The sequence below is a fragment of the Spodoptera frugiperda genome, chromosome 11 (genome assembly GCF_023101765.2).
Source record: "Spodoptera frugiperda isolate SF20-4 chromosome 11, AGI-APGP_CSIRO_Sfru_2.0, whole genome shotgun sequence".
NCBI classification, from domain to species: Eukaryota; Metazoa; Arthropoda; class Insecta; order Lepidoptera; family Noctuidae; genus Spodoptera; species Spodoptera frugiperda.
In genome coordinates this window covers 4631802-4653188 of record NC_064222.1, presented here as the reverse complement: position 1 = coordinate 4653188, position 21387 = coordinate 4631802, and the positions used below count along the sequence as shown (strand labels likewise).

Sequence of the window (21387 nt, the reverse complement as noted above, 5' to 3'; positions counted from 1 at the left end):
GGTGTGGTACTTATTCCCAGTCAAGCCGGTCCACTCGAGATGCTTATTTTATTTTCAAGTTCAAATTAGATTTGTGTTCAATTTCGCATAATATACGTTACAACTACATTATAGTTCAAATTCTGATTTTCTGGTAATTGTAAATTTTCTACTAATTGGAAATTATTTTGCTAAAGCTAGCAACACAAAATCTTAACCTCAAAAATTTGACGTTTGTTTTGGGAATCTTGCTCGCTTATGATTATGTATTTATTTTATAAATTTTGAAAGAAAATAATAAATACATAGATAATTAACGTATACAAAATGGCTTTAATAAGACGTTGTGTGCCGTTAATCAGTAAGGTTGTTCGGATTCATCCTACGACAGTGCAAAGTGAGTATTAAAAATATCGTCTTTTTATTTTGTATTTTTACTTAACCATTTAATTTCAATCGTTATTTTTTTAGCTCAAAAGATACACAGATGGGTTGCTCCTACATTGATGGAATTGAAGCGTCGTGAGAATAAAGTTGGTAAGAAAAATAAACCCGAGAAACACATACTTAGAATGGAACTTGGAAGCCGAACTATACGGCTTTGGACAGCGTTTGAATGAAGAATTCGACCCAGATTTGTTACTACAAGCATTTACGGATAGATCTTACGTTATTAAAGAGGAGATGAAACAAAAAGAATTGGATTTTGATATTAAAATGAAGGATAATAAAGAACTTGCTGAGAAAGGTAAATAATCATGTATCAGTACATAGCTACATACATAAATCAACAGCCTGTAAGTGGCCACTGCTGACCACAGGCCTTTTCTCACACAGAAAAGGTTTGAGCATTAATGAAGATTGCAGATTTACAACTTCTTATTAGAAATTATAAGCCCAGGTTTCTTCATGATCTTTTCATTTACCATTTTCAGCAGTGTCTAAGTAATCTTAGAAAGTACGAATAACTTGAAAAATGTCACATAGGTACTTGCCATAGGTTTCAAACCTGCACACTCATGCAAGACAAGAAATGGGCATCTAAAACCTCTGGGCCACCATTCACCTATGAAACTGATGTAAACTGTTCTGAAAAATTCAAAAACTATTTAAAATAATGAAACAGAAATGGTGTTCATTTTAAACACTATAATCATCACTAAGAAAGATTTAATAAAATTTAATTAGTAATCAGTTTTAAATCTAGTATTTAAGAAGTATTTAAAAAATATTCTCATTCTCACAATATAAACAAATTATCTAACCACTTACTTAATCATATTATTTACAGGAGACAAATTCATTAATGCCTATATTCAGAATTACTTGGAGACAGTATTGCCAAAGTTCCCGATGGAAGGAGTCAAAGGTGTGAGGAATTTCTTGACCAGTGAGGACACTTTAGCAAATATATCCCGGAATTTGGGCACCAAAGATATCATTCTAGCTGCTGTAAGTATATTTCTTTAGGGTCTATATCTGACAGAACATGCGTCGCGTATTATCGGTCATGTAATGCCAGAACAGATAAATGCATAGAAAAGAAAAGAAATTGACCATTCACATTAGACCAATGATACGTCAGTACGACTGATGATACGTATTTTACATCAGATATGAACCGACCCATATACTATGTATATTTATTATTTTCTAAAAATACTATCTATGCTAATACTACAAAGATAAAGAGATTTTGTTAAGTTAAGATAAATTAACATTTCCAGGTACAAATCTACAGAATTACAGGTACAAATTGAAAAATTATTTATGTTCTTTCTCCTTTTATTGAGGATAACAAGCTATAGGCCGTTAGTTCCGATGCCTGCAACTGCAAAACTTAGCTAGTATCTTAAATGAAAGCTGTTGTATCCTGTACAATTTTAAAGTCCCAATATTTCTTCCCGTCATAAATCATTTTAATAATAGCATTCATGTTGAATATGTTTTCCAGGAATATCCAGTGGACAACTACATCCTAGCAACTAACTTCAAAGCAGTTGTTGGGGCATTACTAGAGTCATCCGGTGAGGAGAGGGCGGCGCACTTTGTTAGAGACTTCGTCATTACACAGTTAAATGGTATGTATTCACATAAACATAAGCTACATTGGATATATATTACTAGCTTCCGCCCGCGACTCCGTCCGCGCGGATGTCGGTCTTCGCGTGGAAGTTTTATTTCTCCATTTTGAGTAAATCTGACAATGACATCTTATAAATATCTATTAGACCCAAATACGGCGAGGCCCATAATAATTAAGGAGATCCCTCTATTGAGCTACTGCTGTTGAGCTCGCGTTCTGTAGAATAAAACTGAAAAATAAAGATTTTTTTTCTACGTTCTTTTCCATGATAAAAGGTATCCTATTTTATGACCAGCATAATAAGGTAGGTAATACCAAGTTTTATCGAAATCGAACCGTTAGTGTTTACGTGATGCCTGAACATACAGACAGACAGACAATAAAATTTCTTATCACATATTTGGGTTTGGTATCGATCCAGTAACACCCTGATATATATTTTTCAATGTTTTCAATGTACAGAATTGACCCTTCTACAGATTTATTATATGTATAGATGAATGAATAAATGAATGAATGAATGAATGAATTTTCACGAATGAATAAATGAATGAGAGTGTTATAAACGTAAGAGTAGACATAATCAGAAAGCTCCGAACTGCTAAGCTTTCGGGAGTTATACGTGTTATTGTGAGTCAACCATAAGAGATAGACATTTGCTGTCGTGGAATATTTTTTAAACAATTTTAAGGCGAACATTTCCGTGATACATGATTTCTGTGTAGCTTTAACCATTAACGCTGCAAAATGGAGCTAAAAAATGGAGTAAGTTCTCCAGTTTTCCCAACATTTCCCTTCACTGCTCTGCTCCTATTGATCGTAGCGTGATGAAAAGTATACTATAACCTGCCCAGGAGTATGAAGAACAATTGTACTAAGTTTCGTTGAAATCTGTCGAGTGGTTTTTGTTTCTATAAAGAACATACAGACAGACAGACAGACAGACAAAAAATTTTCTGATTGCATTTTTGGCGTCAGTATCGATCACTAATCACCCGCTGATAGTTATTTTGGAAATATATTTCATGTACAGAATTGACCTCTCTACAGATTTATTATAAGTATAGAAGATAGAAGGACTGGAAAATACGATTAGAAATTTCTTTTGACTTGTTACTTCACAAGAAATATAGGGCACAATTCTATGTACCATGAGCTCAAGGACATTGTGTTATTACTCATAATTTCAAAAATAGTTTATACCTGTCTACTTTGCTATGACTGACCTATTCATGTTAAACTAGCGACACGCCCCGGCTTCATTCGCACGGTTATTAGTGCTTCTCTACTATTTAATTATCCAATCACTGGTATCTCTTCATCTATTTAAAAAAATCCTTTGCGTAGTTCTGTAGACTTAGGGACTTTGTTTTATGTTATGTATGTACTAGCAAACCCGGCGAACACCGTTTCGCCACACTTCTTTGCTATAAACCTCATGGAGTCCGAGACCTTTCTCAACAATTTATGCAAGTATTAAACCTTCAATCACTGGTATCTCTTCATCTATTTAAAAATCTTTTTTGTTTATTTTATATTATGTATAAATGGAAATATTTCATAAATTTTCCAGGTCAAGATGTGAACGAGTACTTTACAATAGAAGACCCATGGTCTATGCTGGCTGATATTATCAAGAAAGAAGGTGGTACACTCGAGCCCAGGCTCATTGGTGAGGCGGGCCGAAACACCCTACTCGCGTGCTACAGGGTCGGTCTCTACGTCGACAAGAAGATGGTATCTTCAGGTAAGCATTCATTGAAATGTAAACAACGCTGACTTTGTGAGTGATAAGTGGAGTGTATGCGGTTACCAAAGGCTCAAACCTCCCTGAAAGGCCGACAATACACTCTGGTATTGTGCGGGTATATATGTATAGGCGGCTGATTGTGAATCATCGGGTGGATCCATCAGCTGCCCTTACTCACTCACTTGAACTAATGGAGGAAAGCCCATATTGCCGCATATTTATGTGCAACGCGCGCGCTGCGGTATTTATTTCTTTGTATTTGCTAAATTTTCATGTTCACTATACAAATTGTATTTTATGCAATTCATATCATCACATACACAGTGAGATGACATTATATGTAATCTTATAAAATGTACATTATTAAAATAATAATTTCAGGTTTCGGCGAGAGTGTAGCGATTGCGAAAGAAATGGCCGCGAGAGAAGCTTTGAAGAAGATCTTCGGTACGGAAGACCACATGAAGCCCATCGACTTCAAACTCGAAGGCATACCCAAGCCGGCGTCACAGACACGCTACCAGATATCTGCCAGTTGAATTAGAACCTTGTTGTAATGTAGAATTAGGATTAAAGTTGTATATTGTTTATTTAAGTCTTTAATTTACGAGCTTACACGTCATCGATTTTATTGCAAGTGCTATAAGATTCAGATTTCTCATATTAGACAGGCGGATTTGACTTTCAAATTAGAGAAAATCATGTGATGTGATAATGAAAATGTCATTTGAGATTTAACAAGCGATTTTCAAAATCTAAATATAAGGTAAAACTACGTATAAACAAGCGTAATTAAAAGCAAAGAAACACATATTACACAGAAATATAACAAGTTTTATTAAATCCGACATTGTCCTTAAAAAAGTTAACTTTACAAAATATTACAACTTAAATAAAAACTTTCCTAAACAATATTTAACACTGATATTTAAAAGTAATCAATCATCTATAAACATGTACAAGTTTTATCACAATTAAAATATTAACAAATTACTTCAAATGGCCTAAAGTTCGCAAATATAACGACATTTTCAAAATTCATAGTCCAAAATTGATTAAACAAGGCACTTCATTCAAATATCAACTTTAACACGTAAGTTATAATGTACCAATTCGCTTGAAGATCATCCGGGGGCGGAGTCCATGATGAGGTTGCCATGTTTGTCCTTGATGCGCACGCGTCCAGACGCGTACCGTGTTTCAGACGTACCGTCGTTGTAGACCAGCTTTACAGTACCGTCAGGGAACTCACGGCGCTGGAAATTAAAGGAAGATTAATTAAAAATACCGGTTTACTTGCGTAATTTAATGGAGAAAAGCTCTACTAGTTTCAAGTCACAGAGGAACTCTTCTCCATGAGCAGCATGCGCAAATGTTAAAAAAATTGTATGTCTGACGATAGTTATAATTAAAGGAAAATTATTAAAAGTAAGTAGTATGGGCAGTATGTGAGTAAAAAATGGGATTTATTTAATAAGGAGTCTCGACTTATGATAGTTTCATATTATTATGGTTTATACAATATCTAAGAGGCTCATAGGTAACTTGCATTTGGGTGGGCATCCGGAATTCAGTTTGAACAGAGTGGACAAAAAACTAAAAAAAAATTACGCCATTGTATAGTTTACTTTTCTTACAAGATCCTTTGATTCACTCTAATTGGTTGGTTCATTCCTACCGTCTAAACGAAATCGAAACGAGAGCACTTGCTCTGATTGGCTGGCGTGAATGATCCAACTAACCAATCAGAGCGGCGAACGCACTACTAAGTGTACAGATGAACTTTCACATGAATAAAACTGCGGGCGAAAACCTCACAGAGATAAATAATTCAACACAAACAAATACCTTATGATCCTTAGCATGTACTTCTACTTGTCCATTACTGAACACGATCCGTTGCTCGCCACTGGCTGACACGGTGAGCGCCGCGCCGTCTGGGAACCGCCACTCTTCCCTGACGTGTTCGTTCTTCGGGTCGAAGTACCGCACGCTGCCGTTCGGTAGTCGGATCTCAGATGAGCCGTCTTTGTAACGTTTTTCTACTTGGCCACTGAAAATGATAGAGTAAATTGATAATAGAAGAATATTTTACTAAAACAATCACGGTTTACTCACGTATATCGTATAATAATGCTTCGAGTCAAAGCTATACTAGCTTTGAGTCACAGAGGGACTCTTCACATGCGTCAATATCATATACCATTAATATACGTGGGTAAACCGTGTCTTGAAGATACATATTTATTTAATTTAGTATAATTGTCTCACAATAGTTATTATAAGAGATTTTTTACTAATTTTCCGATGAAAGAAGATACAGTAGAACACATAATACAATGAAGATACATATTTAAGGTGACTATGCTACATTACTGATTTACTAAATATTTAAAAGGACTTAATAATACTTTTCCCGATCCGGGAATTAAACTGGAATGCCGATGTTCGGCACACCACTACTTCCTTGTTTGAAAATACTGGTTACCTTAGTAACTTACATGGTTATGAAAAATCTATTGTGAATTTTGGTGTCTATAATATTTGATTATAAGAGTGAGTTAGAAAATCAATACTTACTCAGGAAACTCCAAAACTTCCAACCCGTCAGCATGAGTAGTGTGGTAGGTTTTAGTTTCAGCATAGAAATACTTGATCCTACCCTCACTGTAAAAGTTCTCCTTAACATCCCCATTGTAGTACATAAACTTGCTATACTTCCCATCAGCTGATATATACTTCACATTGCCATTGGGAAACCTTAGTTCCTTAGACCCATCTGGCTTCCTCACTTCAGTGGGATTCAAACTAGTCTTGGACAAACTCGTTCTGCTAATGGAAGGTTCCGGACTCAAGTTCATGAGTTTATCTCTGTACTGTTCATTGTGTATCACTGTCACAGTCTTCATGGAAGAATGGTTGTAGGAAGAAACCGGAGATTTAGATCTGTTCTGTGTCGTATTCGATCCAGAACGACTTGATAAGTACTCCATTGAGTTCCGCGATGGTGGCGACTTACTAGATTTGTTACTTAGGATGGAAATAGGAGATTTTGCCCTATTTATAACAGTCTCATTTCCATTGAAACAAGGTGATATCGTTCTTCTGGGTGACTTTGAAGTTCTTGATGAACCTGAACCAGATTTCTGTATGAAGAAACTTTTAGCATTATCATTTAGGTTTGGCTTCTCATTTAAATTGAGTTCAAAGTTTAAACTAGACCCGCTGGACCTTGTGCTTTTTGGGGAACTTGACTTAAACCTCTCAATGTATATCTTTTCTAAGTTATTACCATCTTCATTTCTGTCATCATCATCCAGAGATTCGTTTGAAAGAGTGTCATTATCTCTCTCCTCATTCTCTTCAAACGAATAATCAATTCTTTCTACATTCGGCAGTTTGTTGTTTTCTATTTGGCTTAGAGTGTCCCTTTGGCTGAAGTACTTAGCATATCTAGAAGTAACATTTAAGTTAGGAACACTTTTTGCCCTGGGTCTGATAGTGCTCTTCCCAACTGGTTCAACTCTCCTGCTTCTACTCTGTCTCTCGATCTCATAAGCTTTATATTTGATGTCGCGATCTTCACTGACTTCTGTCCGACTGTCCTTATTACTCATGTCAGTCAACTTTTTATTTATTTCCTCAAGATATTTTATATTTGTCAGTCTTCGTGTCACCTCGTTACTGTGTTGGATTCTCTTATTCTGTTTCTTTAGTTTCTCTACTTCTTCCTGCAAGTCTTTCTTTTCTTTTTCCATTATTTTGATCTGGTTCCGCAGTCTAGCTATCGTTGAAGTTGATTTAGCGTCTTTCACTCTTATTTCCTCTTTCAGATCATTTATTTCTTTCTTCAAATTGACAACTTCGTCTTTGTCTTTCTTGTTCAGTCTGCCTCTCATTTCTCTCACATATCTCTCGTACATCTGCTTCTGTTTATTTAGTTTCTCTTTCTCTTCTGCTAAATAGTATTCTGATAGAACTTTTTCTTCATTGAACTTTTGTTCGAATGCTGCTTTTTCTTCGTAAAACTTCTGCCTGTCCTGGTCGACTTCTTCGCGTAATTTTGCCAAATTAGCATTTTCCTTTTTGAAAGTAGCTATTTCGTCTTCCAGTTCACAGAGCCGGTCTTTTAGTAATTCACTCGTGGATATCAGTTTGGCATTCATTTCTGCCATGTTTGATTTCATAACATCAGTTTCTGTCATTGTGTCATCATGGCATTCTTTAGATTCATCCTCTTTTTGATTTATTTTGACTGCTTTACTTTTTGGTTGCATACTTTTTGCTTTGTTTTGTTCCTTATGACTCTGTGGAGCCTTATTAGCAGAATAATTACTTTGGTCAGCATTTCTGCAAGAGCAGCATGAGGAGCATGCGTCGCTGCAGTCAGAACAATTACTGGAACAAGTCTCTGCATCACTTTGAGAATTCTCATTTCTAACTCTACCTTTCAATCCTGGTAAAATATTTATAAGATTTGGGTTTCGTGCCAAACACTTTTGAAGCATTAAAGGCGTACTTTCAGTGGAACTTTCCAAGTTACTTCTCAGGAATCTATCAAAGAATGAGTTCTCTAAACTAAAACTGTCATGAGTAACTTTATTTTCTAGTAGTTCGAACATGTTCTGTTCTGCTGTTTCTCTCTCATTTCTTAATGTTGTCATTGTTTCGTCACAACTAGCATCTGATATGACACTCTTGGAAGGTGATACAAAGTTTTTGTAGTAATCACTCTGCTTCAGTTGACTGAGGAAGTCGTTTTGTTCCTGTGTTAGTACTGCGGCCCAAGATTTCCCTTTGTTCGCTACTAGAGGGTGTTTGTTCTTTAACAATTCTGGTTTTTGTAATGGTTTATTGACATGTTGAATGTTTCGATTGATTGGAGGGCTAGGTTCCATTGTTGTTGGTTTATTTTCTGGTATTTTTCTTGTTGTCGCTTCTGGTTCATCAGTTTTGTCTGAAAGCCTCGGTTTAGTTTGATTCTTTCTTACTAACTTTGCTTGTTGTATATCAGTTACTAATAGAGATGGTTCTGATGTAGCCATATCAGTCTTCTCAACCTTTTTCATGTCATTTTGATTATTATCAGATTTTTTATTCTGTGCATTACTTGTTTTCTCTTTTGACACATCATTATTCTTCTCTTTAAGCTTTTTTAGATTCAATTTTAATGGAGATTCAGTTTTATTTTGGTAGCTTTTTCTTTTCCAAGGTAGAGATTTTGTGTTTTGTATAACAAAATCGTTTTTCCTAAGACCAAAGCGAGCTATACCTTCACCTCGTCTTAGAAAAGGTCTTTTGTTGATTGTGATTATAGAAGAGTCATTATTTGGGCTTTTAGCTTTGGGTGCAGTTTTTTCACTCTGAAGTTTCTCTATGAGTAGAGCTTCAAAATCTTTCTTAGGAGAGAGAATGGGCATTTCATCCAGTGATATTTGTTTTTTTACTTGTGGATTCTTGTTCAGAGAGGAATTCACAGAAGTTTTGTTACTTGTATTTTGTGATGGCTCTGAAGGTGGGTCGCCTAGATTTCTTGAAGGGGCTGATGCCCTACTTCTACTGGATAGAGGGGAGTTGACAATAAACTCGGACTCTTGGGAAAGGTTGAGAACTGAAACGCCATCAATTAAGTCCCTTTCTTGCACTCTAGGCGAAACTTCAGTGCCGTTAGTGCGAGGTGTACCCTCATTCGAGATATCATTACTAGACTGCAGCAAACTACGAAATGTGTTATAACTTGTAGTGTTACTAAAATGGCTTACAATTTCAGTGATACTTGATGAAGTTTCAGAAGTTTGATTGTATTCTAATCGTTGTTTTTGTAGCTTCCCGCGCTGCATTAACTGAAGTTGTCGCAACACTTGTAAACGTTCCAATATCTGAGAGGGGGAGAGCGAAACATCACTCTCCGAATATGTTTCATCCATGGTTATATCTTCGCTAAACACTGATACTATCAATTACATTAATTAGGTATAATTTCACGAAAGTACACATAGCATCACAAACTCGACAAAGTTTTTGAATATTGACAACTTTGACAGTTTAACTAATTTGACATACAAAGTGTATCACATTCTACCAACATAATAAAATAAATGTGACCAGCAGAAAAAAATAATTCATTTCCGGCTTTATGGATCCTATTCACAGGGCTACTAAATTTATCCTGACTACTTTTGACTATGCACATATATTATGAAGTCAAATTATTTGTTTACATAAATAAACTATTTGTTACATAATTTTAAATAAGACGTAACAGATAAAGTTGTTCTTAAAACCTACCATTTTCGGAGAATTTATTTAATTTATGTCATAAATATAAGGTGGTAACACTAGCACATGCGCGAATAAATGTCAAAATTCTTGTCCATTTTTATTCAAAAATCATCTGGTTATCTGGACACAAAACACATAATACTTGCGATGTCTAAGAGAAGTAGTTTCCATAAAACTCCTAAATTTAAGCCCGAAGTGAAGGTGATTACTAATAAAGCCAAATCAATTATAAACATGTCTTTGCGAACGGAGAAAGTTGAAGTGTTACCTGAGCCTATCAAGTCTGATGCTGATAAAAAGCAATACAAGTGAGTTGATTTAAAAAATTAATAAAAAACAAATAATTTAAACGACAGCTACGCGTTTAATCAACAGAGAAATGTTAAATAAGGGCTACCTACATTTATAAAAAAATATATAACCAATATAATTAACTAAATAATTTTCGTGTTGCTGCAGAACAATTCGGCTGGAGAACGGTCTAACAGCGCTTCTGATATCGGACGCGAGCCGTCTAACTTTAGGTAACGAGACCAGCTCCAGTGAGGAGGAGACCAGTGGCTCTGATGAGACCACAGATCCTGAAAGTGAGAGTGGAAAGTCTGGAGTATCAACTGGCAGTGACCATCATGGCACGAAAAGACGCGGCGAATATGACGAGGAAAAACTGGTCAGTACTCTTATAAATCCTCCTTAGTAAAATGCAACTGTCCACATATAATATTTCTCTTTTTTATAAAAAAAAAAAAAGTTTTTTTTTTCATTCATAAATGGAATGTATAGGCTTATGTAAGTAGAAACAAGTTGGTAATGGTATTACATGAAACTGTTTGACAAAATAATTTGAGTTGGTTATTCAACCAGTTTGCCATTATTATGCAATATAAACAACATTCTTTGTTTACATAATGCATATTTACAAAAAACAATAATTATACAGGAAATTAGAAGCTAATTAATTATTTTTAGTTATGTTAGGAATGTTATGAATAAAAACATTAATATGTTGATGGAATAAGTAAATTGCTAGGTGGTATATTTTTATTACATTTCCAAACAGTTTAGAATAAAGCTATCTGATTCTTATTAGAATCTTATCAGTGTTGATCTAATGACCTAAATTAAAATAATAAAGAAACTTCAATAATAGTATAGTAATTATGTATAAATATAAAAATCAATTGCTGTTTTTTAGTCTCCCTAAAACTCGAGAATGGCTGCCATTACTAATTTGGCATATTTTGGTCTTGAATTATTTGTGGAAGTCTAGGGAAGGTTTAATAGATGAGAAAAAAATTATTGAGACAGTACGAAGTTTGCTGGGTCAGCTAGTATATATTAAAAAAAGGACCTACTAATACATGGAATTCATAACAAAACTAGGCATTTCTTTGGAGATCGAAAACTTATGAGAAACTGATAAAAAATATTTGTAAATATTTTTATCGCGTATAACTAGGTTTATCTAATTAGATTGTCATTGATAAACAATCAGATTTGGGGATATTTTTCAGTCTATTTTTCTAATATGAATTCATGAAATAAAAAGAAAATTCTTTTGCCAATTAACATGTTAGATATATGTCTATGAGTAGGATAATTATTAAACTTATTACATAGTATCACAATAATTATAACATGAACGAAATAATTGACGTAATGCATACTTTATAACTAACAATAAATTCGTATACAAACAAATATAAGTTTATTTATAAGTCTGACCTTGGCTAATGACCGTCGGCTCATAGCTTGCATCACATTACATGCGGCCTTGATTCAGATCGATTGTTTGCATAATGTGTGTCCTTTGTATTGTCTGCTGTTTTGTGAAAAGCTAGAAAGCTTGACTCAGTGTGTCATTGACTCATTTAAGTACTCATGTTTTTCTTTTTTTTTTATGGCATACTACCTTTTCAGCCAATAGGTTTGTCTTCAATTTGGTAGGGTAAGAATAGCCCATGTGCTATTCCAGATCGTATTCTACCCTTATTCTAAATTTCATCCTGATCTCTTCAACCGTTTTGACGTGATTGAGTAACAAACATACATACACTTTCTCATTTATAATATTAGTAAGAAATAGTAAGAAATTTTGTACCTCAAGCCATTTATGTCTTGAAAGAGTAGAGGTATCATATATTTTATCGGTTGTTTCGTTCTTTGTACCTAATCAAGGGCGAAGCTTTAGCTAAATCAGGCACTATGTCTGCATTACGCGACCATACTTTCGTCGAAGATATTTATTTCAAGTAGATCAAATAGGCATTGGTGAAAGTTAGCCTTTTACTGCCGACAAAAAACTATTGATGGCAAATCCTCCGCTTACGCGTGTCATCCGTGACCTACGCGGCGGTTATTGTTAAAAATGTAACAAAAAATGTCGGTCAGTCGATTTTACAGTGGAGCTATATATTTTTACGAAAGCTATGTGGTAGGACCATGCTTCGGCACGAATGGGCCGGCTAGACCGGAGTGATACTACCGCCTCATAGAAAACCGACATGAAACAACGCTTGCGTTGTTTCGTTGCGTGAGAGAGCTTATCGGAGGCCCAATTACCTCCCTAACCAGTCTTCCTCATCCCCGATTCCCCAACTACTCTTAAATTCCTAACTCCCAAAATACCGGCAACGCACTTGTAACGCCTCTGGTGTTTCAGGTGTCCATGGACGGCGGCGATTGCTTACCATCAGGTGATCGTCTGCTCGTTTACCGACTCATATCATAAAAAAAGAAGTAGGTTCCTCATGAAAAACACTAGCAAGAAATTACTCACTGTCACTATCATGATTGTCAGCATCAATAAAGATCGTCACGTAATTCCTTCCGTAATATTTCCCAGAAACATTATCCCACTTGGCCATGCCATTACTAAACCAGGAAAGAGATTAAAGATAGTGCCTAACTACTAACTGTTGCCCACGATTTCTCGTGAATTCCAAGGATAATTCCCTGTTCATTTCATCATCATCAATTCAAACTGTATAGTGCTCTACATGTCATAATTTGATTTGCTACCAGTAAGCAGTATAGACCGACAACGAACTGGCAACTCCTCTGGTGTCCATAGGTGGCGCCGATAGCTTACCATCAGATTATCCGTTTACTCGTTTGAGGGCTTCTCCCATTAGATATTTTTCATGCAAAATAAACTGCTACCTGGCTCAGTTTTGTACGGGTATTGGTATTATTTTTCAACAACACGGTAAAAAACATTCGATTTAATGCTGCCGTTTAGCAGTCATGTGCATATAAACATTTCGTTGATCTTCTTTTTCGTTGCGGGATCCAAGACAGTCATTCATGTCCCTGGGACGCGCCGGACGGTGTTTTTATTGTTGTATCTACTGTAGATCCTGGCATACAGAAGTTGCAGAGGTTTTGGGAGGTAGTGGCGGGCTTGTCCCATTTAAAAAATGATCCTCTTATACTCATACTTACACAGGTACTGATATGTAATTGCATAGATACAGTATCAACTCAGTTCACCCCACGGCGACATGCACTTCTGCAAACCTTGTGATGACAACTCCAATTTATTCTGTGTCAAGTGCGAATCACATTGGTAATTGCTATTGTACGCTTGAGAAATACTACACGTAGCTACATAGGATCCGGATTGAACTTGATTTTTGTCGGTTTGTACGACAATTCTGTAATGTAGAATTAATTTCCTGCAAGTACAATAACATAGTCTTGATGTCTCTGATGTTGTAGGTATCTACTTAGGCTACTGTGACTTCTTACTTTTTACCATCAGGTGGTCCCTAGACTGTGTTGCTCTTGTTACTGATAGTAGAAAGAAATCTACATTTCGGTAGTTAATATTAAGTCCCACCCATAAAATAAGAGCCATTGAGGAATATGTTACTTCTAGTATTCGTATTTAAATACGTGTTCTGTGTATTTATTTATTTTTTTGAGGGGCAATCTTCCAATGACTTCTCCCGCCTTGAGTGAGACTCTTACTGACTAAAAACCACCCCGTTCCTTCTGCTTTGAGCCGGAGTCCCGGTAACCTGTTACGTTGTCCGCAGCTCTGGATTGTGTCTTTTGGATGACCAATGCACTTTGCAAATAGTTTGAAACAAAACTGTTCCGTAACTTTACCGCACTATCTAGTTACTATTCCTGCCTATAGCAATTTAGGTCCACAACCGAAATTACGACGAAACTGTTTCCCCAACAAAAATATTACGGTAAACCAATAATTATAAACCCGAGGATGTGTTTACAGTCGACTTGTAAAACCGCACGGTTCACGGCTGAGCGGTCCGCTAGTCTACGCTATGTAGCTAATCATCGCCGGTAATTACTGCCAACACTGGTATTTCAGCTTCATTTTAGTGGAAAAATGGCTTAGAAAAACTAAATACTACATTTGTCCGACGCTAGATAGATTGTGTGAAGAATAGTGTAAAAGAGAAAGGATTTTGTGAAGTCTGATAGAGGGAATTACAAAAAGAAGACATATTGTGTCGACCCCTAGTACCTTTTTTTTTATTGATGGGGGAAAATTATCCGGCCTTGGGTGAGACGAGCGAGAGTATCAGACTCTTACAGACTAAAAACACCCCGTTCCTACTCCTGGTTTGAGCCGGAGCCCTGCTAAATCCGCTAGGTAGTCCACAGCTCCGGATCGGAAGTACCTTAAGACAGTTCTTGTGAACACCTCCACCACCTTAAGCTTAGGTTGATATTAAATAAAGACCGTTAAAACCCAGTCACCATACATTTTAACTCCAATATAGATCAGAAGTCAGACCAATCTAATATTGAAATTGTATGGGAAACATAAACTAGAATCACATAGTAAGAAATAAATAAAGATCGATAATAGATGTGAAGAGTTCAGGTCACACGACGGCCTTGTGCGGCTATTAGAAAGTGAAACGAACTAGCACTAACGTAGAGATATCTCAAGTACTTAGCATCGCTTGTAAGGAGGTTCATAGACTCATAGTTTGTTATTGCATGTGTTGTATGTTGCAAGATGTGTATATTGGTAGAGATTTATTAACTCCCAATCCAAAATGATTCTCTATTGATTGAGGTTTTGGACAATAATTCAGTAAATGTAAATGTATTATAATAAGATCGGTAATTAATTTTGGTAATAAGTATGAAGTACTTAATTAATATTTGTAGAACAATAATTCTAATAGGACCCAAAAATATTAACACATTCTTTTACAGCCAATGTTAACCAGAGTCTATGACAAAAACCCGTAGAAATATCGACGATCTTTTGACAAAATAATGCCAAAATTCTAATGATCTTATAGGTATTCCGAGTTTGGATCGAGATCGTATTTTTTGTAATTCAGGTTGTAAAAAGAGACTCGTATAGTTATCATCAAAATATTCTATCAACCTCTATTTAGTTTCGACAACGTATTGTGAGATTATACCCATGGCCAAGGTTACATACAACAATAGCTACCCAAGTACAGATACTTGCATCAAATTATCTCTGGATTATACGCTCTGAGAATGCAAATTGCAGTCACATAATCATCCTCCGGTATACAAGTACAATAAATATTTAATTCCAGCTTTGACAATGTCAGTACTGCAAAAATAAACTTGTCTGGGGGCACGGCAGTGCCCCCGCCAAGTCGAGCAAAAAAAAAGCGGCACGGCCGTACCATCCTTTTCTCGAAGCAATTCGGGCCATTTTCGACCCCCTATAATTCGGTTGCAGATAAAGCAAGAAACCTGAATCTTCAGTAACTAATCCGGCATTGTATAAACACGGAATATTTAAAATTTCAGTCAATTTGAACCAGTAGTTTAAGAATGACAACTTGTTAAAGTTTCTAAATTTTGTCACTCACTGACTCACCGATCATCAAAAGTCCAAGGCACTTCTAGCAGACTTAGAAGCTTCATATTTGGAATACATATAGAGTTTAGTGTTTTAATCATGGGAAAACTTAAATATTTTGTAATTTCGGTCCAGTTTTCAAATACACCAACTGCATCAATAACTTTGTAATCCCATATAAATATATGGGATTACAAAGTTATTTATGCAGTTGGTGGTTGGTGGTGGTTATAAATTTAATAGGTGTAGATAGGTACCTACCATATGAGGCAAGGGAGGGGGTATTGGGTGGGGTAGTACCGGAAAAGAAAAAGAGGAAGACTACATATAAAAATAAGAAAATATCATAAGACCTTTAACAAAATTCGTTAGAAGTAGATGGTATCAAAAAGAAAGGCTCTACAAAAAGAAGTGAGATCCCATCAAAAACATCCTGTAAAAAACCCAAGTCTCGCAGCTCAGTCTTTCTACCGTCAAAAGTTGTGAGATCCATGTAATACCAAGTCGGTTAATCTATTTAGTGTCTACTTGAAGGACCTTCTGTCTTAAGTTATTACATAAGTTATTATCATGCCAATATTAAAAATATTTAACGTTTTAAACAAATATATCGACTTGGACATCGCATGAAAACAAAATGAATATTACAATATTATATTAGATTCTTTAGTCTCTCGCGCCTCACGCGATTGAAACTCTCGTTCCTGTTGGTCGCTGGCCCGTCGTGCTGTGTAGTGTGATACATACTAATAATCAAATCAAGCGATGTCCAAGTCGATCTATTTGTTTAAAACGTTAAGTATTTTTAATATTGGCATGATAATAACTTATGTAATAACTTAAGACAGAAGGTCCTTCAAGTAGACACTAAATAGATTAACCGACTTGGTATTACATGGATCTCACAACTTTTGACGGTAGAAAGACTGAGCTGCGAGACTTGGGTTTTTTACAGGATGTTTTTGATGGGATTGTGATTTACATGGTCCAGTGAATTTGCATAGTAAGTAGTGTTTGAAAGGCTTGCCATTCAGTATTGATGGTTTTCAGTCAATTTAACGCTGCACAAACGAATGTCTAAACGATTTTATGCAATTTGATATGGCCAAGAATTATTTAATGTTATCGTATTTCGTGCCCTTCTGTTTATTTTTGGTCAAGTAGTATAACTATTGGTGCTCAAGATTCTATCTATATGTTACCAAAATGCATACAAATCTGTTCAGCAATTCATGTTCATTTTCACGCATTACTATTACGATTGATTGCGCGTGATAGATATTAAAATTACCCGAATGCAAATGTTCCTGGTTTTCTATAACAACTTACTTCATAACTTACTTAGGTTAGGAGCGTATGTGTATACAGGGTGACTTTGAATTCGACGTATTCCTCTCGGGAGGTGATAATACAACAAATTTCCTACAAAAATAGCCCTGAGGTCCTTGGGCGGAAAGTGGCTAGTTTCTGAGATATTCAACATTTTTGGTTTTGGTAAAAAAATCCCGAATTGATTACAAAAACATCAATAAATAAAAAAATACTGGTTGGATTTTAGTTATTTTAGTTTTAATCAGTTGCCAATACATCAGTTATCATTTGTAAATACTAATAATGGCAGAAATATCATTCGTTTTAAAATAGCAAGTAATTTCCTACGAAATTTTGTTTTATTTCACTAATTTGGTCAATAGATAACTGGATTTATTTCGAAAAAATATGACACTAAGCGTACAAACTATTAGAAAAACTTCCTTGATTTATTAGCTACCCAGAAACGTAAAATTATTTAGAAAATTCCCAAAAACAAATGAATTAATTGATGATAAGTAAAGTGTAAAGAGAAAAGCGCAATTTCAAAAACATCTTAATTTGCAAAATTTTGTTCAAAATGATCTTCCCTACGACGAATACATGCCCGAACACACTTCCTTATCTCTATGACGGTCACTCTTGAACTGAATATGCGTCTTATTTCGTAATTATCTTCAAATATGTTTCGGAGAAGAATTACGATACACGGCCAATTCCTTCTGTATAAACAAGGGACTTCATGTAAAAATCAACCAGCGTTAGGTTCTGGTTATTGTGCATGCCATGTAGTTGGACCGCCCTACTAATCCAATGCCTGAGAATCAATGTATCCGACCATTACCGCACAATAGTTGGATAATGCACTTGATAATCGTCATGTGGAATAAATTCGTCAATCAAATTAATGTTCATCTTGTTTCTAAATTCAAATTTAAAACAATGACCCTAGCACATTCCTTAATTTTTTTTCATAATTCACACCATTTAAATTGTTGGATGAAAAGTAGGGTCCAATCAAATAATTATTTATGATACCCCTGCAAACATTTGAATCAAAACCGATATGCGCTAACGATGGTTTACTTTTTTCGGATTTTGTTGATTTTTTTGTGGCTAATAATGGATATTGTGATAGTATATCCAGCGCACTATCGAACTACTGTGGGGCAATGGTTGGATACCTTGGTCCCCAGGCGTTATATTGACACGGGAGTCCAACTACATGGCAAGCGCGGTGTCCAGAATCTATCGCTGGTTGATTTTTACATGAAGTCCCTTGTTTATACAGAAGGAATTGACCGAGCATCGAATTCTCCTCCAAAACATAGTGACGAAATAAAACGCATATTCAGCTCAAGAGTGAACGCCATAGAGATAAGAAAGTGTGTTCGAGCATGTATACGTCGTAGGGAAGATCATTTTGAACAAAATTTTGCTAATTAAGACGTTTTTCAAATTGCGCTTTTCTCTTTACACTCTACTTATCATCAATTAATTCATTTGCTTTTGGGAATTTTCTAAATAATTTTTCGTTACTGGGTAGCTAATAAACCAAGGAAGTTTTTCTAATAGTTTGTACGCTTAGTGTCATATATTTTTTTCGAAATAAATCCAGTTATCTATTGACCAAATTAGTGAAACAAAACAAAATTTCGTAGAAAATTACTTGCTATTTTAAAACGAATGATATTTCTGCCATTATTAGTATTTACAAATGATAACTGATGTATTGGCAACTGATTAAAACTAAAATAACTAAAATCCAACCAGTATTTTTTTATTTATTGATGTTTTTGTAATCAATTCGGGATTTTTTTACCAAAACCAAAAATGTTGAATATCTCAGAAACTAGCCACTTTCCGCCCAAGGACCTCAGGGCTATTTTTGTAGGAAATTTGTTGTATTATCACCTCCCGAGAGGAATACGTCGAATTCAAAGTCACCCTGTATACTTTGTGGCGATTAGTCTTATTCATATTGAGTAGAAGATGAATACTTATACTTTCTTCGAGAAGATAAAGATTTCAAGAGAGAGATCACAACTTTTTCTGATACTGCTTAAACTGCGAAACCATTTTGGTAGACCGTGTTGTCGGGACGTGCCTGAGTTGACTGCCTATGTGATAAATACCTAAGTTTCAAGTACCCAGTAAACTACGATTGAAGTAATAAATGGCCATCAAATAGTTTCGACAGTCAGAATGTTGAAATATGTTCACAATCGAAGTGTTTACACTCTGCTTGCTATGTAGAGCGATGGTTGCTGTTATTTAATAATAAATTGTCCAACGAACTCTATTATACGCCACTGATACACGTATTTACTTGTTATATACTGTAGTTTTATTTATTTATTGGTGTACTAGCAAACCCGGCGAGCTCCGTTTCGCCACCATTGATTTTTCCTAGTTTCCTGCTTTTCTCTTGATTTTTTTCTTGACTTTTCTTTGCTATAAACCTCACTGAGTCCGAGACCTTTTCAACGAATGCAATACCATGGAAATTGGTTCGTGCGTTCTGGAGTTATAGCGTCGGGAAGGAAAACCCGCCTTATTTTTATATTATAGACTAGCCTTTCCCGCTACTTTTTACGTGTACAATGCAAGTAATGGCTGTCACATACGAGCGGATGTGATCTAGAGTCTGAATTGGTTCTTGTCCCCGTAGCAATATAACAAGCGTCCCATGTAAATAAAAAAAGAAACAAATGTGCAAATCTGCCCTAAAATCCCCTACAAAACCGTCATTACAATTTATGGCTTTAACTTCTCGTATATAAGACAATAAAAAACACATTGTGTCTCGCATAGACCTGCTTAGTAATAGGTAAGGGTAGTAGGAGTTAAATGGCCCTCGTTCATAATATTACCAGTCCTGTGTGTCATTCATTAATCACACTACCAAAAATGGTATTAAATTAGAGTGTTTTCGCGGCAATTTTCCTCATATTATTAGTAGGTACAGATAATATGTTTTTAATAAACTTAGTTCACTGAAAACGTGCCAACTGCGGTTTTTTAGTATCTAACAATACACTATATCGATGTTTTATATCACGTTTCGAAACAACTGATTTTATGTTGATTTCTAGATACAATTTGGCTTCTGTAGTAGTACTAGCAGTAGTTGCGAAATCAACACTTATGAAAATACGATATACGGTAGATAATTCAATGTTTCTTTACATAGGTATAGAACAAAAAATATTAGGAAAGGGAAACCTATAAATAAACTGAACCTAGTCGTTGAACTATAATATCCAGTACCTATAGTTACTTTATTTTATTGTCCCTTTAAACACCTGCATAGGACCTAAATCTCAGGACTTTGTCCCGTGGTGTTTGATTGCACAGGGTGCCACTTAGGACTAGGCTGTAGTTTATATCAGGCAACTTTAAATCCTTTAAAAGTCAATATAGAACTAACATAATATACTTTCGACAGATGGGTCACACGAAACGACATTTTCTTAAAATGTTGAAGAATGCGTACAAGAGAATATCTAGAAAACACTGCAAGATAATATTTTTTCAGCAGTATACAAATGATACGGTACGATTATAATAATATAATACCTATGTAACGTAGGTGTAACGAAGTAGGTAATATGGCTCCCGTACTTTATGGTAGATTTTTTATTAGGGCAACATTTTATTTTGGCACCTTTACCATCACCGACCACAGACTATACTCGGTATTTTTAGTTGTAGTTTTAAGTTCGTCCAGGGTAGGGGTAGGAAATATACAATTTAATTTTAAAGTTACACGACAGATTTTGTTCCATTAGAAAACTAGATAGAGGGAAACAAAAGTTGATTTAAATTTATTTGTGGACTGTTGCATTTATTAGTTTAGTTTTGTTGCGTAATTATGTCGTAGTGATAGAGTGATAGTGCCTGGAATATTCGAGAAAAGCATGCGGAAGAAAAAGCGGTAAGTGGTGAGTTTTGGCGCCATTTTAAAAGTGGTGGACCTGTTCTAGTTGTTTGGTTATCAAGTAATTTATTCAGCGTCACTTTCGCTGGATAATATTGGATAGTAACACAGTAACTTTGGTGATTATTATAAGTGCGATAAACTATTTAATATTGTCTTTGCTGTTGTTCTCGCAAAATATTAATGATATCTACTGACTCAGGTCATAT

General features: G+C 35.4%; 3 protein-coding genes across 4 annotated transcripts in view; 2 read left to right on the top strand and 1 right to left on the bottom strand.

Moving 5' to 3' along the window:
• Positions 1–195: 195 nt before the first annotated feature.
• LOC118274718 (39S ribosomal protein L44, mitochondrial) lies at positions 196–4405 on the top strand. The gene is given in 7 exon segments (XM_050696779.1): positions 196–376; positions 451–541; positions 543–727; positions 1271–1431; positions 1934–2060; positions 3639–3812; positions 4197–4405. Coding segments are annotated over 7 exon segments (966 nt in total). The 5' UTR covers positions 196–306; the 3' UTR covers positions 4355–4405.
• A 223-nt stretch (positions 4406–4628) lies between these two features.
• LOC118275062 (centromere protein J) lies at positions 4629–9877 on the bottom strand. Its single transcript, XM_035592912.2, has 3 exons — positions 6396–9877; positions 5664–5868; positions 4629–5071 (listed from the first exon to the last, which is right to left on the bottom strand). Exons 1-3 carry the CDS (start codon positions 9740–9742, stop codon positions 4940–4942), a joined length of 3684 nt encoding a protein of 1227 aa, XP_035448805.2. The 5' UTR covers positions 9743–9877; the 3' UTR covers positions 4629–4939.
• A 271-nt stretch (positions 9878–10148) lies between these two features.
• LOC118274568 (nardilysin) overlaps positions 10149–21387 on the top strand; it is a 41538-nt gene continuing 30299 nt past the window's right edge. The window contains exons 1-3 of one of the 2 annotated variants that reach the window (XM_050696703.1): positions 10149–10405; positions 10557–10767; positions 20687–20794. In XM_050696703.1, coding sequence (XP_050552660.1) covers positions 10173–10405; positions 10557–10767; positions 20687–20794 — 552 coding nt within the window. In that variant the 5' untranslated portion in view covers positions 10149–10172. The remainder of the gene's footprint in view (positions 10406–10556; positions 10768–20686; positions 20795–21387) is intronic. The other variant, XM_050696704.1, reaches the window with a different exon arrangement.

What these genes read in the sequence shown, in the direction of transcription:
- LOC118275062 (XM_035592912.2), bottom strand. Translation starts at nt 9,742, where the DNA reads ATGGATGAAACATATTCGGAGAGTGATGTTTCGCTCTCCCCCTCTCAG. An exon ending in GAAGTTTTGGAGTTTCCTGA is followed by an intron (nt 5,869 to 6,395) that starts GTAAGTATTGAT and finishes TATCATTTTCAG; the next exon opens with TGGCCAAGTAGAAAAACGTT. An exon ending in TACATGCTAAGGATCATAAG is followed by an intron (nt 5,072 to 5,663) that starts GTATTTGTTTGT and finishes TTTAATTTCCAG; the next exon opens with CGCCGTGAGTTCCCTGACGG.